Genomic DNA, 20,013 nt, shown 5'->3' on the forward strand with positions numbered 1-20,013 from the left:
ACACAAGATGTTCCTGGAACATGCCTCCACACACCAAATTGCTTGCTCTTTCCCCACTCTCAGCTTCCTCTCTCCTCTGCAAACATGACTTCATGTTAAAACTCTATGCAGAGGACAAAGAAATGTGTCAGTGCTGTTAAAACAACCAAAAGAAGCAGAGAATATTCAGTCTCCATGGAGAGACAGTGACTAAAAAAGAAGGGGAGGGAAAAAAGGAGTTGTAATCTTCCCAAACACTGCCAGCAGAGAGTCTTGAATACTAGCTTCTAATGGCTGGAGACACTACGGTGATGCTCAATGGTATTTTTTTTTAACTCTATGTACTGATCAACAATCTGTTCTTCTACACTGAGAATGGTTTTACAAAGCGCCTCAGCAATCTTATAAACAATTCATATCTCCATTTATGAGATCACTCAAGTAAGTGAGGCCTGTGTTCAGGTATCGGTAGAAATTTGTAATGTACCTGACTAACAGAGTCTCAAGGATCTGGTACTGCATTCATAGCTTCATAGGGAAACAAAGTACATAACACACTGTTTTACTCGTATTTTGATTCCAGCACATGCACAAGTCACATGCCCTGCACTGCTTCACTCACACCATGCAAATGGACAAATATCCACCAGCTTAGTACTGAAGTACTCATTATGCACAAATGAATGCAATGAAATTGTGGAGGTCAGTTCTGTTGGGGAAATGCAATTGCACAAGTAGGTAATCTGGGGCAAGAGAAGTGGTAAGGTGTTTAACACTTCCCGAGCTTGCTGTTTTTCTGCTGCAGTTCCTTCCTCAGAATCATTCCCCCTCCCATAGCAATCCAGATGCATGTTTCTAAGACCTATAATATGAATGTATCCCTTATTAAGAACATTCCAAAGGGCTCACGTGCAGTTTTTACTGTTGTATGAGAAAGCAGTCTGAGGCAGTGAGCTGGGGTTCTGTTTTGACAGACCTTTATTTTTTTTCTCCATATGCTTGTTTTCTTAAAATAAATAAATGTCATTTTTGTAGAAAGTCTTCATAAAAGGGTACTAGAACTTTTTATTTTACCTTCCGAAAGACCACAGAAAGCTCTCAAACAATTGACTGTTTTTGTTTACATTCAAAAAATTGTTGTTGGCACATCTGGTATTTTCTCCCTGTAATTATGCTGCCCACATTAAGCTGTGTGGGAAAGAAAAGAAAAGAAAGGGAACAAATGATGTGGAAAAGTAGCAGATAACATAGTTAAACTAAGCATTTTATACCTCAGTTTCATAAATATGCCTTTGCTGCCATTACATTGGCCATGGTCAGTACAGCACTATGCTTGGATTGCTCTATGGATAGGCCTCTCAGATTCTTTCATTCTAAGGCTCCACTGTAGGCTGATCCAACCCTTGCTGCAAGGGACTATGTGGAAGCATCCTGAGATTCATAGTATTCATTAGCCACGTGCTTATGGGCTCATTTTCTACACCCAGAAGAGAAAATTGTGTGATCTTTTTACTTATTGGCACTTTAGAAAAAGTGAGATACAAACAGGCACGGTAACAATAAGTCATTCATCAATTTAAATAGGTGGCAAAGTTGTGTTTTTTTAATTGCCTCCTGTGTGGTTCACCATGGCATAAAAGAGAGAGGAATGACATGGGATGCTCTTAACAATAGTTCTGTCAGAACAGACACCATGTATGCAGACTCTTCCATGCTGAGCCCACCCTAAAGCTTCTGTCTATAGTAGGGTTGCCAGGTCTGGGTTGGAAAATACCTGGAGACTTTGGGGGTGGATCCAGGAGAGGGCGGGGTTTGGGAAGAGGAGGGGCCTCAGCATGGTACAGGGCCATAGAGTCCTCCCTTCAAAGCAGCCATTTCCTCCAGGGGAGCTGATCTCTGTCAGCTGGAGATCAGTTGTAAAAGTGGGAGATTCCCCAGGCCCCACCTGGAGCTTGGCAACCCTAGTCTACGGCCCTTTCTGCATGCACACTTTACTCCTGATTTTACCCAAACTCGAGTCATTCAGCCTTTACTTCAGATGGTGTGCTTGCATTCTGCTAACTCACCTTGGAGTAACCTTTTGAGTAGAATTGCTGTCTCATTCCATATTGGGACATCACTATTAAAATCCTAAGCATTTGCTTCTCAATTAACTTCAACAGCCCTTTTCAGATATTCAGTTTTGACATGCATCTACCACATGCTACCTTCCCAATATACACAGTCACCATTCATGCATTTGTGTGAACTGAAGCTGGGAAAATAAATAAATAAATAAATAAATATAGAGTCGCCCATTCACACAAAACTGTGAAAGTGTGTATCAGAAGAGCTGTGCATACAGTATGCTCTCATTATGCACAGTTAGGGCACTAAAATGCAACATCTAAAAAGGGTAAACGTTTTCCTTATGCTCACGCAGCATGCTTCATGAGCATTGTTCCCAGTTTACAGAACTTCCTGACTTCCTGGCTGTTCCTATGATAACTGCCCCCCCCCCGCAAACTACTGGGCTGTTTATTAGATTTATAAAAGATAGACGGTCAAGAAAGCATGCAGATGCACACCAAATCAAATTGTAATAAACAATACTTTTTGATGACAGCAAGTTTTGCTTTAAAAATCTGTAGTGGTATTGCAAAAAAGTGAGAGATTGCAGTATTAGGTATGTAAAAGCATATCATGGAATCATCAAAATATTAGCTGCTTTATAAATAATAATCATCACATAACATACATTTGCGTTAAGTTATGATGGTTTCAAAAAGTGCTCAGCAATAGTAGCACCATGTAATAATATATGGGGCAGACAATTACCACTGTGATTAGAGACTGGGGGAGACATCAGGTACATAAATCTTCTATAACAATCCCTCTTTCAGTATCTATCAATCTACAGAGCACATTTATGTCCTACCCTCCCTTCAAGGAACTCACAGAGGCAGTCATAGTTCTCCTACTCCATTTTATCCTCACAACAACCTTATGAGGTAGATTAAGCTACAAGAGTGGCCCAGCGAGCTTCATGGCCAAGTATCTGAGTCTCCTCACTCTGAGTTCACCAATATATCATACTAGCAATCATTGCTGGTAATTTGTGCATTCCTGAACAATATGCCAAAGGCAATTCTCAATCTTACAGACGTCTAAACAAATAATCAGTAATAAAACATACAGATGAAGTTAATTTCATTGGGTTACTATGAACACTGTTCTCCCTAGTCTTTTTGCCCTTGGTCTATCTGAAGTGGATAAATTATTATTATTTTTAAACCTGTTGGTCCTTGCATTATAAGTTATTTTTAGCCTCTGACTGAGAGTTTCATTGTCTCCTCCATACCTTGTTGGGATGTTGCTTTAATACACGGAAGACACTTCCTCAGCTGAGGAGTTAAAACTATGATCAGAACTACCAGCCCACCAATGCCAGCTGCTGCCACGCCAATGATTGTTCCAATGGATTCTTCAATACCAAACAGTCCTGAGGGGAAATGCACAGCACAGTCAGAAAGAGAACGTGTGTAACAAAGATAAGAGGATGGAAGCACATCGCAAAAGTGTTGTTTTCTAGAGTTAACATCTTACCAAAAGCCCTTTTCAGTCATTTGTTTTTGGCACTCCAGGTATGCGTAAGGGGAGAATGTGCTTACTGTGATTATCTTGATATGCACATTTGCCATTTTGTGTGAATAAGGCAATGCATATAATTTGAAGATTCATACATGTGAATGCAAACACTCACTCAAATCTGGGTTTCTGATCTTGCACACTGAAGCTGGAAAATACATGCATTTCCCCTAACTGAAAAAGGCAACCATTATGGATAGGTCACTCATTAGGTGTGGTTATGTGTGGTTACAGTGCCAAAATGTAACAACTCAAAAGTCTCAGACAAAGCCTGACCTGGTCTGCTCCCGTGCCTTGTCTGCAAAAAACAAAAACAGGCTGAAGCATTCTGTTTATCAAGTTGCTGTTAGTCACAGGAGAAAGGACTGTTTTTTAAAAAGAAGTTAGCAACCCTAAATTCTTTACTGGCCTGGAGGATGGTAAACAAACTATGATGGATATGTTTTGGGCTGCAAGTCTTGTAGCTCAATATATATACTTTTAAAGTTGAACATAAGGGCTATGATATGCTGCTTCAATAATGTATAAAGGTAAAACTAAACATAGTTTGACTCAGCAAATACTCATAAAAAGCTCCGTTTGAGTTGGTTTAATGAGAATGGGGACTTCCTGTACTCAAAATGGCCTGACTTCAATACTTTTCATAGATAAGGGAGAGTTTCAGTAGGTCCAGCCTCTTCTGTCACTATGCCAGTATGACTGGAGAAGGGGACAACTTCATGTTTAAGAGTTTTTCTGAATCACATTCAGAGAAGTTTTTCTGGCATGACACCACCAGATGTCACCCAAGTTTAAAGTAACAACATTGCACTAATCTCCTTCATGACTTTCATTCCATCACTGAATGGAAAATCTGAAGTTATGTAGAGATACATGGGTAGAAGAAATGAATCAAGTAATCCAACCATTTATATATTGTAATAATGGCTGCAATACTACGCATGCTTACCTGGAAATAAGCCCCATGGAATTCAATGGGACTTGTATCTTAATAAACATGCACAGGATTGGCTGCAAGTAGAACAGGAAAATTACTACTGGACTAGGCTAAGATCAAAACAGGTGATGATAACTGAATAATATTCAGGTGAGAAAAGACACATAAAAAGGTAAAGGTTCCCTTGCTCGAAAGCCAGTCGAATCCGACTCTAGGGTTGCGGTGCTCATCTCCGTTACAAAGCCGAAGAGCCAGCGCTGTCCGAAGACGTTTCCGTGGTCATGTGGCCGGCATGACTAAACACCAAGGCGCACGGAACGCTGTTACCTTCCCACCGAAGTGGTCCCTATTTATCTACTTGCAATTTCTTGCTTTCGAACTGCTAGGTTGGCAGGAGTGAAGACACATATCAAGAAATAATTATGGAATGGGTCACAGTTTGAACAGGTTGCCAACTCCAGATTGGGAAATTCCTGGCGATTCAGGGGTAGAGTATGGGGAGGGGAGGGACCTCATTGGGCTATAATACCATATAATCCACCCTCCTAAGCAACCATTTTCTCCCGGGGAATTATCTCTGTCATCTGGATATATATTGTAATTTCAGGAGATCTCCAGGCCCTACGTGAAGGTTGGTAACCCTACAGATAATATCAAAGTACTATAGCTCCTGTCCATAGGATTTACGATCTATATTATATAGTAAAAAGGGCATGGTGAGTATGTCAACGATTTACAAAATAGGCTTGGTACCCACGTTAGAAGAGTGGCTCTTCCCTAGTTGCAGTTCCCACACAGTAACACATGGAGGGGCCTGTGCCTCTGTGGCAGAGCATCTGCTTTGCATGAATCAGGTCCCAGTTTCAATCCTGGGCATCTCCTGTTAAAAGGATCGTGTAGCAAGTGATACCAAAGACCACTTCCTGCGTCCCTGGAGAACCACTGCCTGTCAGTAGACAAGACTGACTTTGATAGACAAGGGGTCTAACTCCGTATATGGCAGCCTCGTGTGAGTCCCTGGTTGGGCCTTAATGGTTGGGGTGATGTATTTAGGAGAAGGTTCTTTTTATCTTGAACTTCTGCTGCTCATTTGATAGATCAAGATGGGTAGCTGGGTTAGTTTGCCTGGACTCTCACTCCTTTGCTGTTATTGTGAGAAATGACGCTGGAAAGCATTCCTCTCATGCTGGCATCTACTTCAGCTATGAAACCCCTCTTGTAAGATCAATGTGTAAAATGGCCTCTCGTCATCACCACTTGTCGGATGAAGCAAGAAGGCTGAAAGCCATATATGGCTGACTATACTAATTGTTTTTTTAATCTCAGGCTTTTCTACACCACATTCTCTGCTGCTGAAGCACAACATCAGGCTGACAAATGAGTCACTGCAGATGATCACAGAGATAGCTTTTATATCACCCAGCATCATTTCAAATGCTGTGCTTCTTAAATGATGAGACTATTCACATCGTGGACAAAACGTCATCAAGTGAGGAGTAATCAGTGGATGAGAGATAAAGTAGTCTACCTATGTGTGCCCTCAGATGCCATCTCACACACTGAATGGCCTCTAACATCCACTTACCCACATGGAAACAAATGCCAAACCCATTAGAATAATCAAATGTGTGTAACTGACCACATCACTTTCTTGTGTATTTCAATCACGCAAGCACTGGACAGTTCAAAACTGACTGAGCAATGTAGAAGATACTGAAATGGCTAATAACACAGACTTTTAAAAGTTTTATCTATACCACAGAATTTTTAAAAAGCTCTAGTTTAATCACCATTTCTCTTCTACCCAGCAACACTGAGAACCGTAGTTCTGTCAGACGGAATGCTAAGAACTCTCAAAACCAACAACAAATTCCCAGGATTCTTTGAGAAAAGCCATGTGAGTTCCAGTGTGGTGTAGAGATTAAGGGCAGCAGACTTTAATCTGGATAACCGGGTTTGATTCCCCACTCTTCCATACAAAGCCTGCTGGGTGACCTTGGGCTGGTCACAGTTCTCTGAGAACATTCCCATGAAGGGAATGTGATTGTATGCCTTTTTGAGACACCTTAAGGTAGAGAAAAAAGCAGAGTATAAAAACCAACTCTTCTTCAAGTGTAGAAGACTGATAAACTGTGATAGTTCGGATACTTGGTAGGGCGTCAGTCATTTTTTTCATGATTTCTCACCAGATGGTCAGCTCCAGGCCAAAAAGCCTGCCTCCATTTACCACTTTTTACTATAGAGGAGAACTAACAAAAGAATTAAAAGAACACAGAACAGAACTTTACCCATTGCTCTCCTGATCCTGAGCTTAGTGCCATCACCTGTCCGTATTTCTCCACTGGGAAATATCACCTGGCAGAAATAAATGCCATGATCACTGGCTGTCACATTTAAGATAGTTAGAGATGCATCGCCTTCAGATAAGTCCCCTGCCATAAAAACTTTGGAGTAGTTTGCCAGGATAGTGACATTGTTTTCCATGAGGTCCCTCTGCCCCTTTTCATCTTCCTTGTACCACTTCACGGTCAGCTTGTTCAAAGATGGACCTTGGGCACTGTGGAAGTGGCACCCCAAGATCACAGTTTCTCCCTCTTTGGCTTTCTCTTTTCCTGGGGTCTGAGTTACAGATGCATGCTCTGGCATAATTTGGACTGTTTCTGTGTGGAGCACACCAGAATCGGTTGTGGCAACAGCAGACAAATTGGTTGGGCCGGCAGTATTCTCCTTCGCTATATTTCCAACATCTGCATAAACAGCTGCAAAGGAAGTGAGAAAGATGAATATACTTCAAAATTATGGAGGATAACAATTCCTGAGGGACCAGTAGGAACTAAGGGGTAGGGGAAATTAATGTTACTAAACTGTTTTGCCTGTGTGGAGGGAACTGCAGAGGGGAAAATAGAAAGGGTGGGTGATGGTTTACTTTGTAATCTTTCAGGAAGAAGAGCTTTACAATTATAATCCATTGGAACAAATGAAAGAAAGTGGACCATGTCCAGTCTGCACAACTGGTTTACGTCTGTATAGAGTGCCCATGCCTGGCATGGGCTGCAAGCAGGAGCTGCAAGCACACACATTAGCATACAATCAAGAGCCCTGTGAGAACATCTGAACAGTTTATAGCATGCATATTTCCAGAGGAGGAGGTGCGCTAGTTTATTGTAGCAAAATAAAACAGAAATCCAGTGGCACCTTCAAGACTAAACATTGATTCCAGTCAAAGCTTGCTTCTTCAGTTGTTATGAAGAGGAAATTATTTTCCACATTTTTATAAGGAAAATTACAGGGGGGGGGAATTGAGGAGTTAGGGACAGAGAGAGGTTTGTTGTGAATCTCATTATAAATATTTCAACACGTCAACAACTTGTGCTCATGGTAGCCAATTCACATGATTTGTTCCAGGGAGGAGAATTCATGGACGTTTCTAAAGTAATTGCATGCATTGGCTCATTAGGTTGTAGGAGCACATCTCATAAACTAACTTACACCTGGTTTTTGGTGGCACAATCCTGAGTTTCTGTTAAGAATAGTTCAAACATGACATAGCTTTTTTATGAGTAGCAATAATATCTCAAGTAGGCCTAAGTGTTTTTTTCTCGTGGTAAACCCACACATCAGGAAATGGCATATAAGAAAAAATGTACTATGCGGAGCCCTAAACTTTTTGATTGTGGGAGTTCCCTTCCTTGTGTAACTACGTCTTCCTGTCCTTTGCATTAAATTAACACATGCCCAGACTCTGAGTGGGCAGGAAGGATCATAATTTATTCACATTGCTTCCAATGTTTTAAAAAAGCCTGAAATAGAGTTTAATGACAGTTGGGCAAAGAGGCTGGACAAATTCTTTCAGAACTACCTGATATGTGGTGCTTTCAAACTGTAGATAAAAGGGCTGAGAGAAGACCCCAAACCTGTTGTCAGCAATAGAAGTTAATGCTGCAGTCATAGGCACCCTTGCTTGGATAAAGTGGAAGTGAACTTTCAAATTAGACTTGACTAGATGGACCAGTGGCCTGATCTAGCAGGGCTAGGGTTGCCAAGTCTGGTTTGGAAAATACCTGGAGACTTTGGGGGTGGAGCCAGGAGAGGGTGGGGTTTGGGGAGGGGAGGGGCCTCAGCACAATACAATGCCATTGAGTTCACCCTCCAAAGCAGCCATTTTCTCCAGGGGAGCTGATCTCTTTCGGCTGGGGATCAGTTGTAAAAGCGGGGGATCCCCAGGCCCCACCTGGAGGCTGGCAACCCTAAGCAGGGCTCTTCTTATGTTCTTATGACTGGGCTTCACCTATGTTTTCCTCTGTTTATTCTAATTCTAACTGGCCAATACCAACTAATAAAGAGGAAGATTAAATGTTTTACTGTAAAAAAAAAAACAAAAAAAAAACCCACCCACACATTTGATAGCTTCTACTGTGTTCATAATGCAATCTACAAGCCAAGGCTGGTTATGGGCATTTGTTCAGAAGACCAGGAAATTCTGTCTAGACACCCTGTAGAATCCCTTGTGATTCCACTTTCACAAGGGTAGGGAAAATAAAAATCTTTGAATAACTTGCAAACTGAAGAGACATTTGAGAGACAGTTGAGGATGTTAACAAGGCCATAGACAGTACTTTCAACAATGTTTAGATAATCAAATAGGGGACAATAGATTTCTATATATTAAAGAGGTGTGTTGTAGCAAAAACACTTAAAAGGACATCCCATGGTGTAGTGCTAATTTTAGAGTCAAATGCCCACAGAGCAGCTGAATGTTCTTCATTTTTGGAAACAAGCTGATTATAGTGCAATCCTAAACAGAGCACATTGACTTAAATGGATTTAGAAGGGTATAACTTTGTTTAGGATTGCACATTAGTATCTAGAAATAGCAGGATTTTCCCACATTGAAATATCTCAGTGAACTGTAGTACAATGAAAGGACTATCAATGACAGCACTAATGTTTTCAAGCAATCATTGTAGAGGTTTTGCCTAATAGAAGACTGCACAATACCTTGTCTTCTATGAGGCTATTTTATTAATCTCTGACGTGCCTGTGTCCAGAATGCAGGAGCGTGGAACTAAATCACTTTGTCCATGACGCAAGCGTTTGTATACAAGTAACTCCGTCATATAAACATTCTCTGTTGTATTTGTTGAGACTTTTAAAAGTTCACAAATGTTTAACAAATTCATTTTAACACTGTGACTTTTGCAAAGTGGCATATCTTGTTTACAGAATCTCTTTGCCCCAAAGTAGATCATTAAAATCTTTGGTAGCCAGCAAAAACAAGACGAGAGTAACAGGTGCAATTCAAGAGAGGCAGTCATGAACAATATGGAAGGGAAGGATAACAGCAATACAGAGATTTTTGGTTATTTAAAATTTACTTTATTTGTATCCTACCTTTCACCCTAGTGGGGATCCAAAGCAGCTTACAGTATTCTCTTCTCCTCTGTTTTATCCTCACAACCTAAGGTCGCCCAACAACTTCCATCCATGGTATAAGTGGGGATTCGATCTTGGATTTCCAGATCCTAGTCTGGCATTTTAACCACTATACCATGCTGACTCTACACAGATGCTGTGCATCACTCTAGCTGATGTGTGCTGAGATTGATTGCAGTTACCAACCTCAGTCGGTTCTCCCGGAATCAATATATTTAATTCTAGCTGTGGATACTTATATCTGGAGAATGGACAGATCTTTCTACAAGCCAGATCTTTCTACAAACCTGAGAAAAGACTCGGTTTGCAGAAAAATCTGGAATTAAAATACAACAACAATATTGAGAGATTGAAACAGCCCAAAATAATAAAAGCAGCACACGCACCTTTAAGGAACAAATGCTGTCATTGGTCATTTTTGAGGTTGCTAGAGAACTACAACAACATACTGGCTTTCAACTCTTGGTTTCTGTCAGTAAAAGGCAGGGGGAGGTGGCAGGGCCCTTTCCATGGCATTTTGGCCTCCCAGTTGACCTTGCTTTCCTCCCCCTTGTCGTTGATGGATAAATCACTGGGGCCAGGCCTGGCAACAACCAACAGGTAACTCACTACTATGACCTGTACAATTCAAACAGACCCAGTGACTCACAATTGCACAGCACCTACTGCATGAAAACCAGTGTTGAGTAGTGGTAAGAGTATCTGACTAGCTTCTGGGAGACCTGGGTTTGAATCCTCACTCTGTCATGAATGGGCAGCCTTGGGCCAGCCATTCACTCACTGTTGGCATTCTCAATACCTCACTGGGTTGTTGTGAGGATAAAATGGAGGTGAGGAGAACAATAAAAGCTGCTTTGGGTCCCCAGTGGGGAGGAAGGCAGGGTACAAATGAAGAAAATAAATAATAAATGTAACTGAAGATGGGGAACGGATGGTTGATTGGTAGGAAGGAGAGAAGGAAGCAGGGAAAGGTTGCCAGGACGAGGGAAAAAGGAAATAGCATGGGTAGAGGAGAACAGGGGAATATGAGGTGCACTCTGCAAGTTCCTCGCTGTGCAACTGGGCCCAGCCTGGCAGCCTTAGGCTTACCATTCCCCTGGGGGGGCAGGTGTTTGCCCACTTTTAGGGCCCCCAATCCGCCAACCCAGATCCGGCCGGTAGGGGTAACTCCGCCCCCAAAGTCCCAGGATTGTTCCAACGTGCCTGGCGTAATGACATCACCCGGAGGTGACGTCATCGCACTGGGCACGTCACCAGGGGGACGCTCTAGCACTTGGCCAAAAAACTCTATGGTGCCATAGGGATCCCAAAGAGGAGCCAGGAGTCCCCTGTCAGCAGAAGGTAGGGACCTGGCAACCCTAGGCAGCCTGCACCATGGAATTAGGCCCAACTCAGAAGCCAGTGTGAGGATAAGGTACTGCACATCTTGGCTTGGTGACTGGCACTGCACAACTGGGCCATAGTTTTCCTGGGTAGAGACTACCAGGGTGAGGGAAGCAGGGAAAGCTGAAGACGGGGGCAGATAAAGTTAGGTTGGCTGGTGGAAGCAAAACAGGAAGCCAGAAAAGGGGAGAGACTATGGGAGCTTTTAGGGAAGGGAAAGATGAAATATTGGGGGTGGGGAAATGAGATCCCCCTCTGTAAGTCCTTGTGGATCCCCCACTTGTAGATCCCCCACTGATCTAATTATCAGTGTCTCCAAATCAGTGGATACTTAAATCCAGAGACTGAAGCCATGAACCAACAAGACAAATCTTTCTACAAACCTGAAAAATATTCCGGATCTGCAGAAAAACCTGGAATTTAAAATAAAATACTTTGGGGGTTAAAACCATGCAAAATTATGGAATGAGCACCTGTACTTTAAGAAAGAATGACCTCAGTGGCCATTGCAAGGCAACCACAACAGTATTGCCAGGCTTTCCAGCCTTGGTTTCTGGCAGTAAAGGGCAGGGGTCAGGGCCCTTTCCAAAGTTGTTTTGGCCTTTGAGGCAGGACTCTTCAGGCCAGACCTGGCAGCAATCACTGCACAACTTGCTACCATGTGACTGTTGGAAATGTATGTGTTTACAAGGTCTGACAATCCAGTCATTATAGGGTTAACTTGTTTACCTAGTATTGCTATTGTTTGGACTGACCTGGAAGGGAAACCTGGCACAGAGCCAATGGGGGATTAGCCCGGGAAAAGGTGTGATACAGATTGGTTGTTTGTTTTCAGTTGACTTCCTTTCTAGGGGTTGAGAAAAAGGACAGATTCTCCATTATCTGTGTGTAGTGTGTAACAATGATTTGAACTGTAAGCAGCTTAGAAAATGTAGCTCTTAGGAGTTTGTTATTTTGTAGGTTTCCTGTATACCTTTCACCCTTAGAAATAAAGTTTTTTAAACGCAAAGAAATCTCTTCTTTCCAATAGAGCAAGATCCATCGATACTCTGAGTATTTTAAATACTTTTGACTATTTTACAACAATGACTTGCATGACTCACCCAGGACGGGCTGGTCATCACTCTGCCGTGGAAGCTCCCTTGATGACTTTCTGCCAGTTACACATTGTCAGCCTAACTTACCTCCCGGGGTTGTTGTGAAAATGGAGGAGAGGAGAATGATGTAAGTTGATTTGGGTCCTTGTGGTAGAGAAAGGTGGGGTACAAATGAAGTACATTAATAATGCATATAGCTGTAAATGGGGGTGGGGGAGATAAAAGGTAGCTTGGTGGGTGGAAAGGAGAGAAGGAAGCAGGGAAAGGGGAAGATATGGGAGTTGCCAGGAAGCAGGAAAGCGGAAATAGTACAGGAATGTGGATACACAGGAATAAGTGAGGTGCCTCCTGCAAGTTGTTGCAGGTTCCCCACCATACAACTGGGCTTGGCCAGCAGCAAACATTGCATGACTGAGCCATAGTTTTTCCGGGAAGAGGCTGATGGGAGAGAGAAGGACAGCAAACTGAAGACGGGGGCATATAAAGGTAGGTTGGCTGGTGGATCTGAAGGAGAGAAGGACACAGAAAAAGGGAGAGGATATGGGGGGCTTTCAGGGAAGGGAAAGAGGAAATAGTGGGGGAAGAGAAAATGAGGTGCCCTCTGCTTGTTACAACTAGTCTCCAGGCTACAGTTCCCCTGGAGGAAATGGCAGCTTCTGAGGGTGGAATGTATGGCATCACATCCCCACTGAGCTCTTGTCCCTTCCCAGACTCCCCAGGAAACCCCCCCCCAAAAAATCTGTGGAATTTCCCAGTCCAGAGTTGGCAACCCTAAAGTCTAGTGCTCCTACAGTTATGGTAAAACTCTCTTCCAGACCCATAATTAAACCAGATAGATTAAAAAATTAGAATTTTCATTGGACTTCTTTTGATTTACAATGGACAACAGCATTTATTTTTCTTGTTTGTCCTCACAATCATTTTGTGTGGTAGTTCACAATTATGCCCATTTTACAGATGGGTAAGTGAGACTGAGAGCTAGCCAAGGACAGCATGGGATGTTGAGTCCCACTCTTGTGTCCTGCTTTAGAGGAGGCTACATTTCACTGGTGGGGGAAAAACACCTTAATAAGGTATTCTTAAAAGAAGGGACTTGTTATAAATAACAGTAGTATGCTTTTAGCCCCTGGTTGTAGCTGTTCCTTGTCAAACAAAAATGCAGAATCTTAGGGTATGTTTAAAAATAATACATTTATTATGGCCCAAGCTGTCGTGATCCACAACCTAATTCACCAGTTGCATACTGTATATTATATATACTCATAAGTACTGTACAAATGGAAGAAAGGTGTTAAGTGGTGATGCTATTATATACTATAACCTCTCAAACAACCATCATATTCTCGTTATTTATTACACTGACATTTCCATGTACTCAGGGCAGCACATATTGGGCTGTCTCCATTTTATCTTCATTGCAGACTTATGGGGCAGGTTAGATGGGTAGATGGTAACTGATCCAAGGTCACCCAGGAAGCTTGTTACTGAGAAGGACTTTGAACCTGGATCTCTCCAGTCTAAATTCAACACATCAGACATTGTATAACATAACCTAGAGGAAAAGGCATAATTCTGTCTAGATGTCAACAACAAAGCCTACAGCAGTTGAGGACATGGTGAAGAACACTGAAAAAGTTGGCACAAAGGCAACGTCAGCAAAGACAGGCATTCTTCAAAGCAAACCTTTCACTCTGATTTCAGCTTCAGAATAGAGTGGTCTGCATTTTAGCAGATTTCAGTTGCCACTGCCAAACATTTTTCTTTTGTCAAGCTAACTCTTGCTGTTGAGAACTCTTTTGTCTTTTGTCACTACTTAAGACAATCAACTTTTATTATTATGATTATACCTGTCAATCATATCTAAAGATTCTGGAATGCATCTTACCTTTCCATTCAGCAATGCTGGAAGCCTTTCTCCAGCCAAAGGAGCCTTCCTTCAACTTAAGTTGCTCTTTCACTGAGTTATATTCTCTGTATATATATTTGAGCATTTATTTCTGTGTTTTTCTTCTATCTGTGTTGCCTTTTTATCAGTTTTATATAGAACTCAAAGTGGTTCACAAAATATAAAAAAACATTGGAGCAAACAAATTAATTCAACTGTAAAACAAGCAAAAAACAACACCTACAATATATTAGATCCAATGATTCCATTTGACTCACAATGGTGCTTTCCACCAATGGCATGCATTACTTCTGATGCAGCAAGTTTCCTTGTGCTGGTAGAAGGCTCCTTTGCTCTGAGGAAAGACGTGGTCATTAGCAAAATGGAATTGTGGGACTCAGTATCTAAAACCAGCCAGCTACAACATAATCAGAATAACTAAAACAGCAGACTGAGTCTCTGAAATGTTGAGTCCGACTCTCTGCAACCCCATGGACCACATCATGCCAGGCCCTCCTGTCTTCTACTGTCCTCCAGAGTTTGCTCAATTTCTCTGAAATACCCTGTGGTATTTTGTTTGTTTGTAGCTATCATCAAGTCACAACCAATTTATGGCTACCTCTTAAGCTTTTACAGGCAGGGCATGTTCAGAGCTGGTATGCCATTGCCTTCCTCTGTGGCTCCCATCCAAATACTAGCCACTGCTCACCCTACTTAGCTTCTGACGAGACTGGGCTATCCAGGTCAGGCCATGGTAATAAAAAAGGTAAAGGTTCCCTTGCTCGAAAGCCAGTTGAATCCGACTCTAGGATTGCGGTGCTCATCTCCGTTTCAAAGCTGAAGGGCCAGCGCTGTCCAAAGATGTTTCCGTGGTCATGTGGCCGGCATGACTAAACACCAAGGAGCATGGAACGCTGTTACCTTCCCACCGAAGTGGTACCTATTTATCTACTTGCAATTTCTTGCTTTCGAACTGCTAGGTTGGCAGGAGCTGGAACTAGAGACGGGAGCTCACTCCATCATGCGGCACCCGGGTCTCGAACTGCTGAACTACCGACCTTCCACAGCCTGCATTTCAGTGTCTTAACCAGTTGAGCCATAAAACGGTCCAAACAAGGAGTTTGAAGGCCAAGCATGAGGGGAAAGGCAAAACAGCACTACGCATGCCCGACTGTCTGTAGGCACACAAACTGGGTTCCCATAAGATCACAGAGAAGTTCATAGAAGTGGAGATGCTCCTTTACATCACCTGTCCTATACCCTTCACATTTTTATACCACTACAATAGTTGTGACGAAGAGTTCTGGAAACCCGAAATGCCTGCACGTTGTCTTGTGTCATTCTGCTTGGTCTTAATAAGGGGTATTGTGAGGCTTTCATCAGAAGAGAAGAGAAATTCTGCAAGTACATCTGGTCATGCAGACAAGCTTTATCTGTTGAATTCCCCTGCTCCCCACAGGAACTATGCTTTCTGCATTTGGATGCTCTAGGACTGAATAACCAGGCAGCATCAATGTATTTTAATAGCATGCCCATACTTGACACAATGACAAATGACTGTGCATAACTTTGGCTTTAGTTCTAGTGCCTCCTCAAATTCCCTTGGGATGGCATAGGAAAATGGGTATTAATAGCATCTTTGTGATTAGAACTGGTAATTGATCTATCAAAAGAGGAACCTGCCTCAGATCTTAATGATACGTGACTAGAGGACAAATCTGTCTGGTTTGATTTATTCCTTTCAAAAAAACCACATTCCCTCTTCAGGTGCAACTACAACAAAATAATAGCCATTTGTTTATAAGTACAACAGCAGGTGGATCAAGCAATAAAATCAGCACTAATGCTCCTCTTCCACAGTTTGGTATAGTGGTTAGGAGCACGGACTCTAATCCTGGAAAACCAGATTTAATTCCCCACTCCTCCACATACAGCTGCTGGTGTGACCTTGGGTCAGTCACAAGTTCTTTCAGAGCTGTTCTCCCAAGGGCAGCTTTTGGAAGAGCTCTCTCAGCCCCACCTACCTCACAGGGTGTCTGTTGTGGGAAGGGAAAAAAGAATGTAAACCACTCTGAGTGAAGGGGGGGTATAAATTTCTTCTTCTCTCCTCCTTCACCACAAGAGTTTTTTTAAACTCAAAATCATCTTAAAAAAAACAACCTTGTAAATCCAGACTCTAGAATTTTGAGGTCCATAAACTTGGTCTTCGTGCATCCCCCAGAACCATTATATCCCAAGCCCTCATTTGAAAATCAGTCCTTAGGACAATAGCACACAGCCGACAATACCTACTTAAGCAAGTCTGGCCTAATACCTGTTTGCATGTGTGTTAAGTGCTGTCAAGTACCTTCTGATTTATGGCAATCCTAGGAATTAATTACCTCTAAAGTGTCCTATTATTAACAGCCTTGCTCAGGTCTTGCAAACTGAGGGCCGCGGCTTCCTTGATGAAGTCAATTCGTCTCTTGTTTGGTCTTCCTCTTTTCCTGCTGCCTTCACCTCTTCTCATAGTGTGACCCAAGTATGACAGCCTCGGTTTAGTCATTTTAGCTTCTAGGGACAGTTCAGGCTTGATTTGATCTAGAACCCAATTATTTGTCTTTTGGCGGTCTACTCTCCTCCAGCACCCCATTTCAAAGGAATCTACTTTTTTCCTGCCTGTTTACCCTAAAGTAATTCCCACTGCATTCAGCAGGGTTTGCTTCTAGTTCAGTAAGCATGCATAAAGGGTGCCATGACAAGCAGAGCTCAAAAGCCGCCATGAATACCTACTGCCACAGATTCAACATTAAAGAAAAGAATCAGCCCGATTACTCACCCAGCCAGACAGAAATTAGGAGAGGTGGCACTGCCCAGCTGTAAAAGTTCAACACTTGCTGTTTCATAGCTAAGGATGTATCTTCTCTGGCTTTTCCTCTCCGAATGTATGGACGGAAAAAGATGTGCCTCTTGTATGTTTGTGCGGCTGACAGAACAGGACTTCGCATTCTGCCCGGTAAATGTCACACTTACTAAAGTTACCACCGCTTTGAGTTCACAGCATTCTGTCGGCTGCCTAGAGGGCTGCCGCTTTTGGACTCGCTGCAGTTATTTCCGTAGGGAAGTGCTGCAAAAGGGACAAAGAAGGGGCACAAGGGATGAGGTCAATTGGGATGATTTTGTCCCCGCTAACCCCTGACTTTGGAGTTCATTGCTGGATATTCAGTTGATCTTCCTAAAACTCTTTGAACCCATGAGGAAGTAGCAAACACCAGATAGGATTGTGCATGTTCCTGCTTGGTACTTTTGACTCCAGTAACCATTATCAATGATTTGCCCCCCAAAAGACATAATAGATATCTTGCACACATTTCCTATTGCTTGGGATTATTATTATTGAATTTGTGTCAGGGTTTGGAAAGGAAAAATATGAAATTTAACTGCTCTTGGAATAAGAGGTTGACTTACTTCTTCTTAATTAAATCATTCTTTGGTTTGGCTATTGGAGCTTTTTGGAAACAGCAGATGTGAATCTGTATTGTCTGGAAATAGTAAAGGCTCAACACCCAGGGAATAGTATAAGTCAGTCTTAGAATTTGTTCCCAATACCCATCTTGGGAACCTGTTATGTAAAAATGAAGAAGGGAATGCCTCTGACATTGTGCAGAGGGGATTTCTTCACCACTGAATAATTGTAACCTACACCATATGTCTGGCATTAGAAGAAGGACCTTTTAGTTCACAAGAGGTAGCTTCTGCAAAGGGTTGAGTAAATGGCACCTCTCATCTGGAACACTGGAGAAAAGCCCCAGTGCTGTTTTATGGGGAGGGATGACGAAGACAGCTCTTTATTTCATAATCACACACACACACACTACTGTATCCTAATCCTGTCAACAACATTACAGCTATAGTGCAACCTCGACGGAAGACACACAATTTGCTTTATTTCAGTTTTCCAAGCTCAGGGACTGACTACGTAAGTGCAGATTTTTCTGGGAAATTTTTCTTAGCACTGATATCAAGATGAGAAAGAAGAAAGGTAGCTAAGCACGCCCAAGATTGCCTTCTGGACAAAAAGCTTGAGATTTTTCACCACCGTGCCTATTTAGGGTTTGGGCTTGCCCCTTTCACCAACAGAATTTCTGTGGAGCATTTTTAGCTTCTCTCTTTGTCTTTCATGGGGATGAATCACCCATGACTTTACATCTACAAAAAATATCCTCATTTTAGACTGTCCCCTTTAGAAATGGCATATAGGACAGCAGTGTGTTGCTTAAAAAATACTTATCTAGCATTAACCTCATTGGATACCAGTAATGGCAGGTGGAAGGAGTCAGGGATGCTTAGTTTATTATTACAGAGTGCTCAAATTTTTCTGGGAGCAACAGTTTAGATGTTTAGGGTTGGACTGACATCACTCAGCAGTGAAGAGATTCTGTGCATGTTCAGATGTGTTTTTCTCTTATTAATTCAAACACTGAAGGGAGGCTCTACGCATGTTCAGATGTGTTTTCCTCTTATTATTTCAAACACTGAAGGGCTGAGCTCTAGCTGTGCTTTCAACAACAGATTTCAGGGCCAAGGCCTGAAACATTGTGCAAATGTTTCACCTGGACAGGCTTTTGCTAGTCAGAACCTCAATTGCTTTGGGCACTAACGAGCCACTAGATGGTGCTACAGGGTTCTTCTCAGTTAAACTGGGGTAATGGTGCCACAGTGCTCAGTAGGCAAGATATCAGGAATCAGGGATGCAGAGGGCCTATTGAGAAAGTTTCTTTGGAACCTGACAGAGCAGTCCTATGTTGTTAACAGTCTAAGCCTTTGAGAGGAGTGGGCTTAACCTGGAGTAACTTTAGATGGGGTTGCACTAAGTGAAACAGGGAAGTAATGAGACCTTTGATCCAATACCCATGCAAAAGAAAGAAATTTATTTATTTATATTTATATATTTATTAAATTTATATCCCGCCCTCCCCCGTAGGGCTCAGGGCAGCTTACATGGCAAGAAATCTTGCTAGTAAAAACATCAAATAATTTAGTACATTTAAAACATATTATACAATTTAAAACCCTCTCAATGCATTAAAGTGCTCAAACTACAATTCATCCATTCCGGAATCTCAGAGAGATGACAACCACATCCACAACCAGACATCCCCGGTAGGCATTCCATGTCCTCCATGATGTTAAAACAGATGTTTCTACCTTCCTTCCTAGGGCCCTTCCCCCCGCCCCAATGATGGTAATGTAACAGGGGCGGCGGCGGCGGCAGCCCCTAGTCGAAGGCCTGGTGGAAGAGCTCCGTCTTACAGGCCCTGCGGAACTGCATCAGGTCCCGCAGGGCCCGGATCTCCTCCGGGAGCTCGTTCCACCAGGTGGGAGCCGCCACCAAAAAAGCCCTAGCCCTCGTGACGGCCAATTTAGCATCTTTGGGGCCTGGCACCGTTAGAAAATTTTGGGCCCCTGACCGTAGTGCTCTTGGGGGAACATACGGGGAAAGGCGGTCCCTCAGGTAGACTGGACCCAGACCAGAAAAGTACCAAGGGAACGTTAATCAAAGCCACATTGCACTGTGAACTCCTATCACCATGCCAGTAATTCAACTCCTCCTTATCAAGTTTGGCTGTGATTTGGGAATTGTAATATTATTTTTGCTTTTAAACTTAAAATGTTTTAACTATTACTGTAAG

The 20,013-nt window shown here is 42.5% G+C and overlaps 2 protein-coding genes across 2 annotated transcripts in view; one reads left to right on the forward strand and one right to left on the reverse strand.

Annotated features, from left to right (window-relative positions):
- Positions 1-915: 915 nt before the first annotated feature.
- LOC107112449 lies at positions 916-17,368 on the reverse strand. The gene is made up of 5 exons (XM_015413580.1): positions 17,160-17,368; positions 14,620-14,696; positions 6,832-7,302; positions 3,320-3,460; positions 916-1,167 (listed from the first exon to the last, which is right to left on the reverse strand). The coding sequence occupies exons 2-5, from the start codon at positions 14,645-14,647 to the stop codon at positions 1,163-1,165; spliced, it is 645 nt and encodes a 214-aa protein (XP_015269066.1). The 5' UTR covers positions 14,648-14,696; positions 17,160-17,368; the 3' UTR covers positions 916-1,162.
- The window catches only part of GRAMD1C (GRAM domain containing 1C), a 119,161-nt gene continuing 111,990 nt past the window's right edge, over positions 12,843-20,013 (forward strand). The window contains exon 1 of the mRNA XM_015413578.1: positions 12,843-12,942. The gene's annotated coding sequence lies outside the window, so the exon portion shown is untranslated. The remainder of the gene's footprint in view (positions 12,943-20,013) is intronic.

Source organism: Gekko japonicus, unplaced genomic scaffold (genome assembly GCF_001447785.1).
Source record: "Gekko japonicus isolate JY-2015 unplaced genomic scaffold, Gekko_japonicus_V1.1 scaffold273, whole genome shotgun sequence".
Lineage (NCBI taxonomy): Eukaryota > Metazoa > Chordata > Lepidosauria > Squamata > Gekkonidae > Gekko > Gekko japonicus.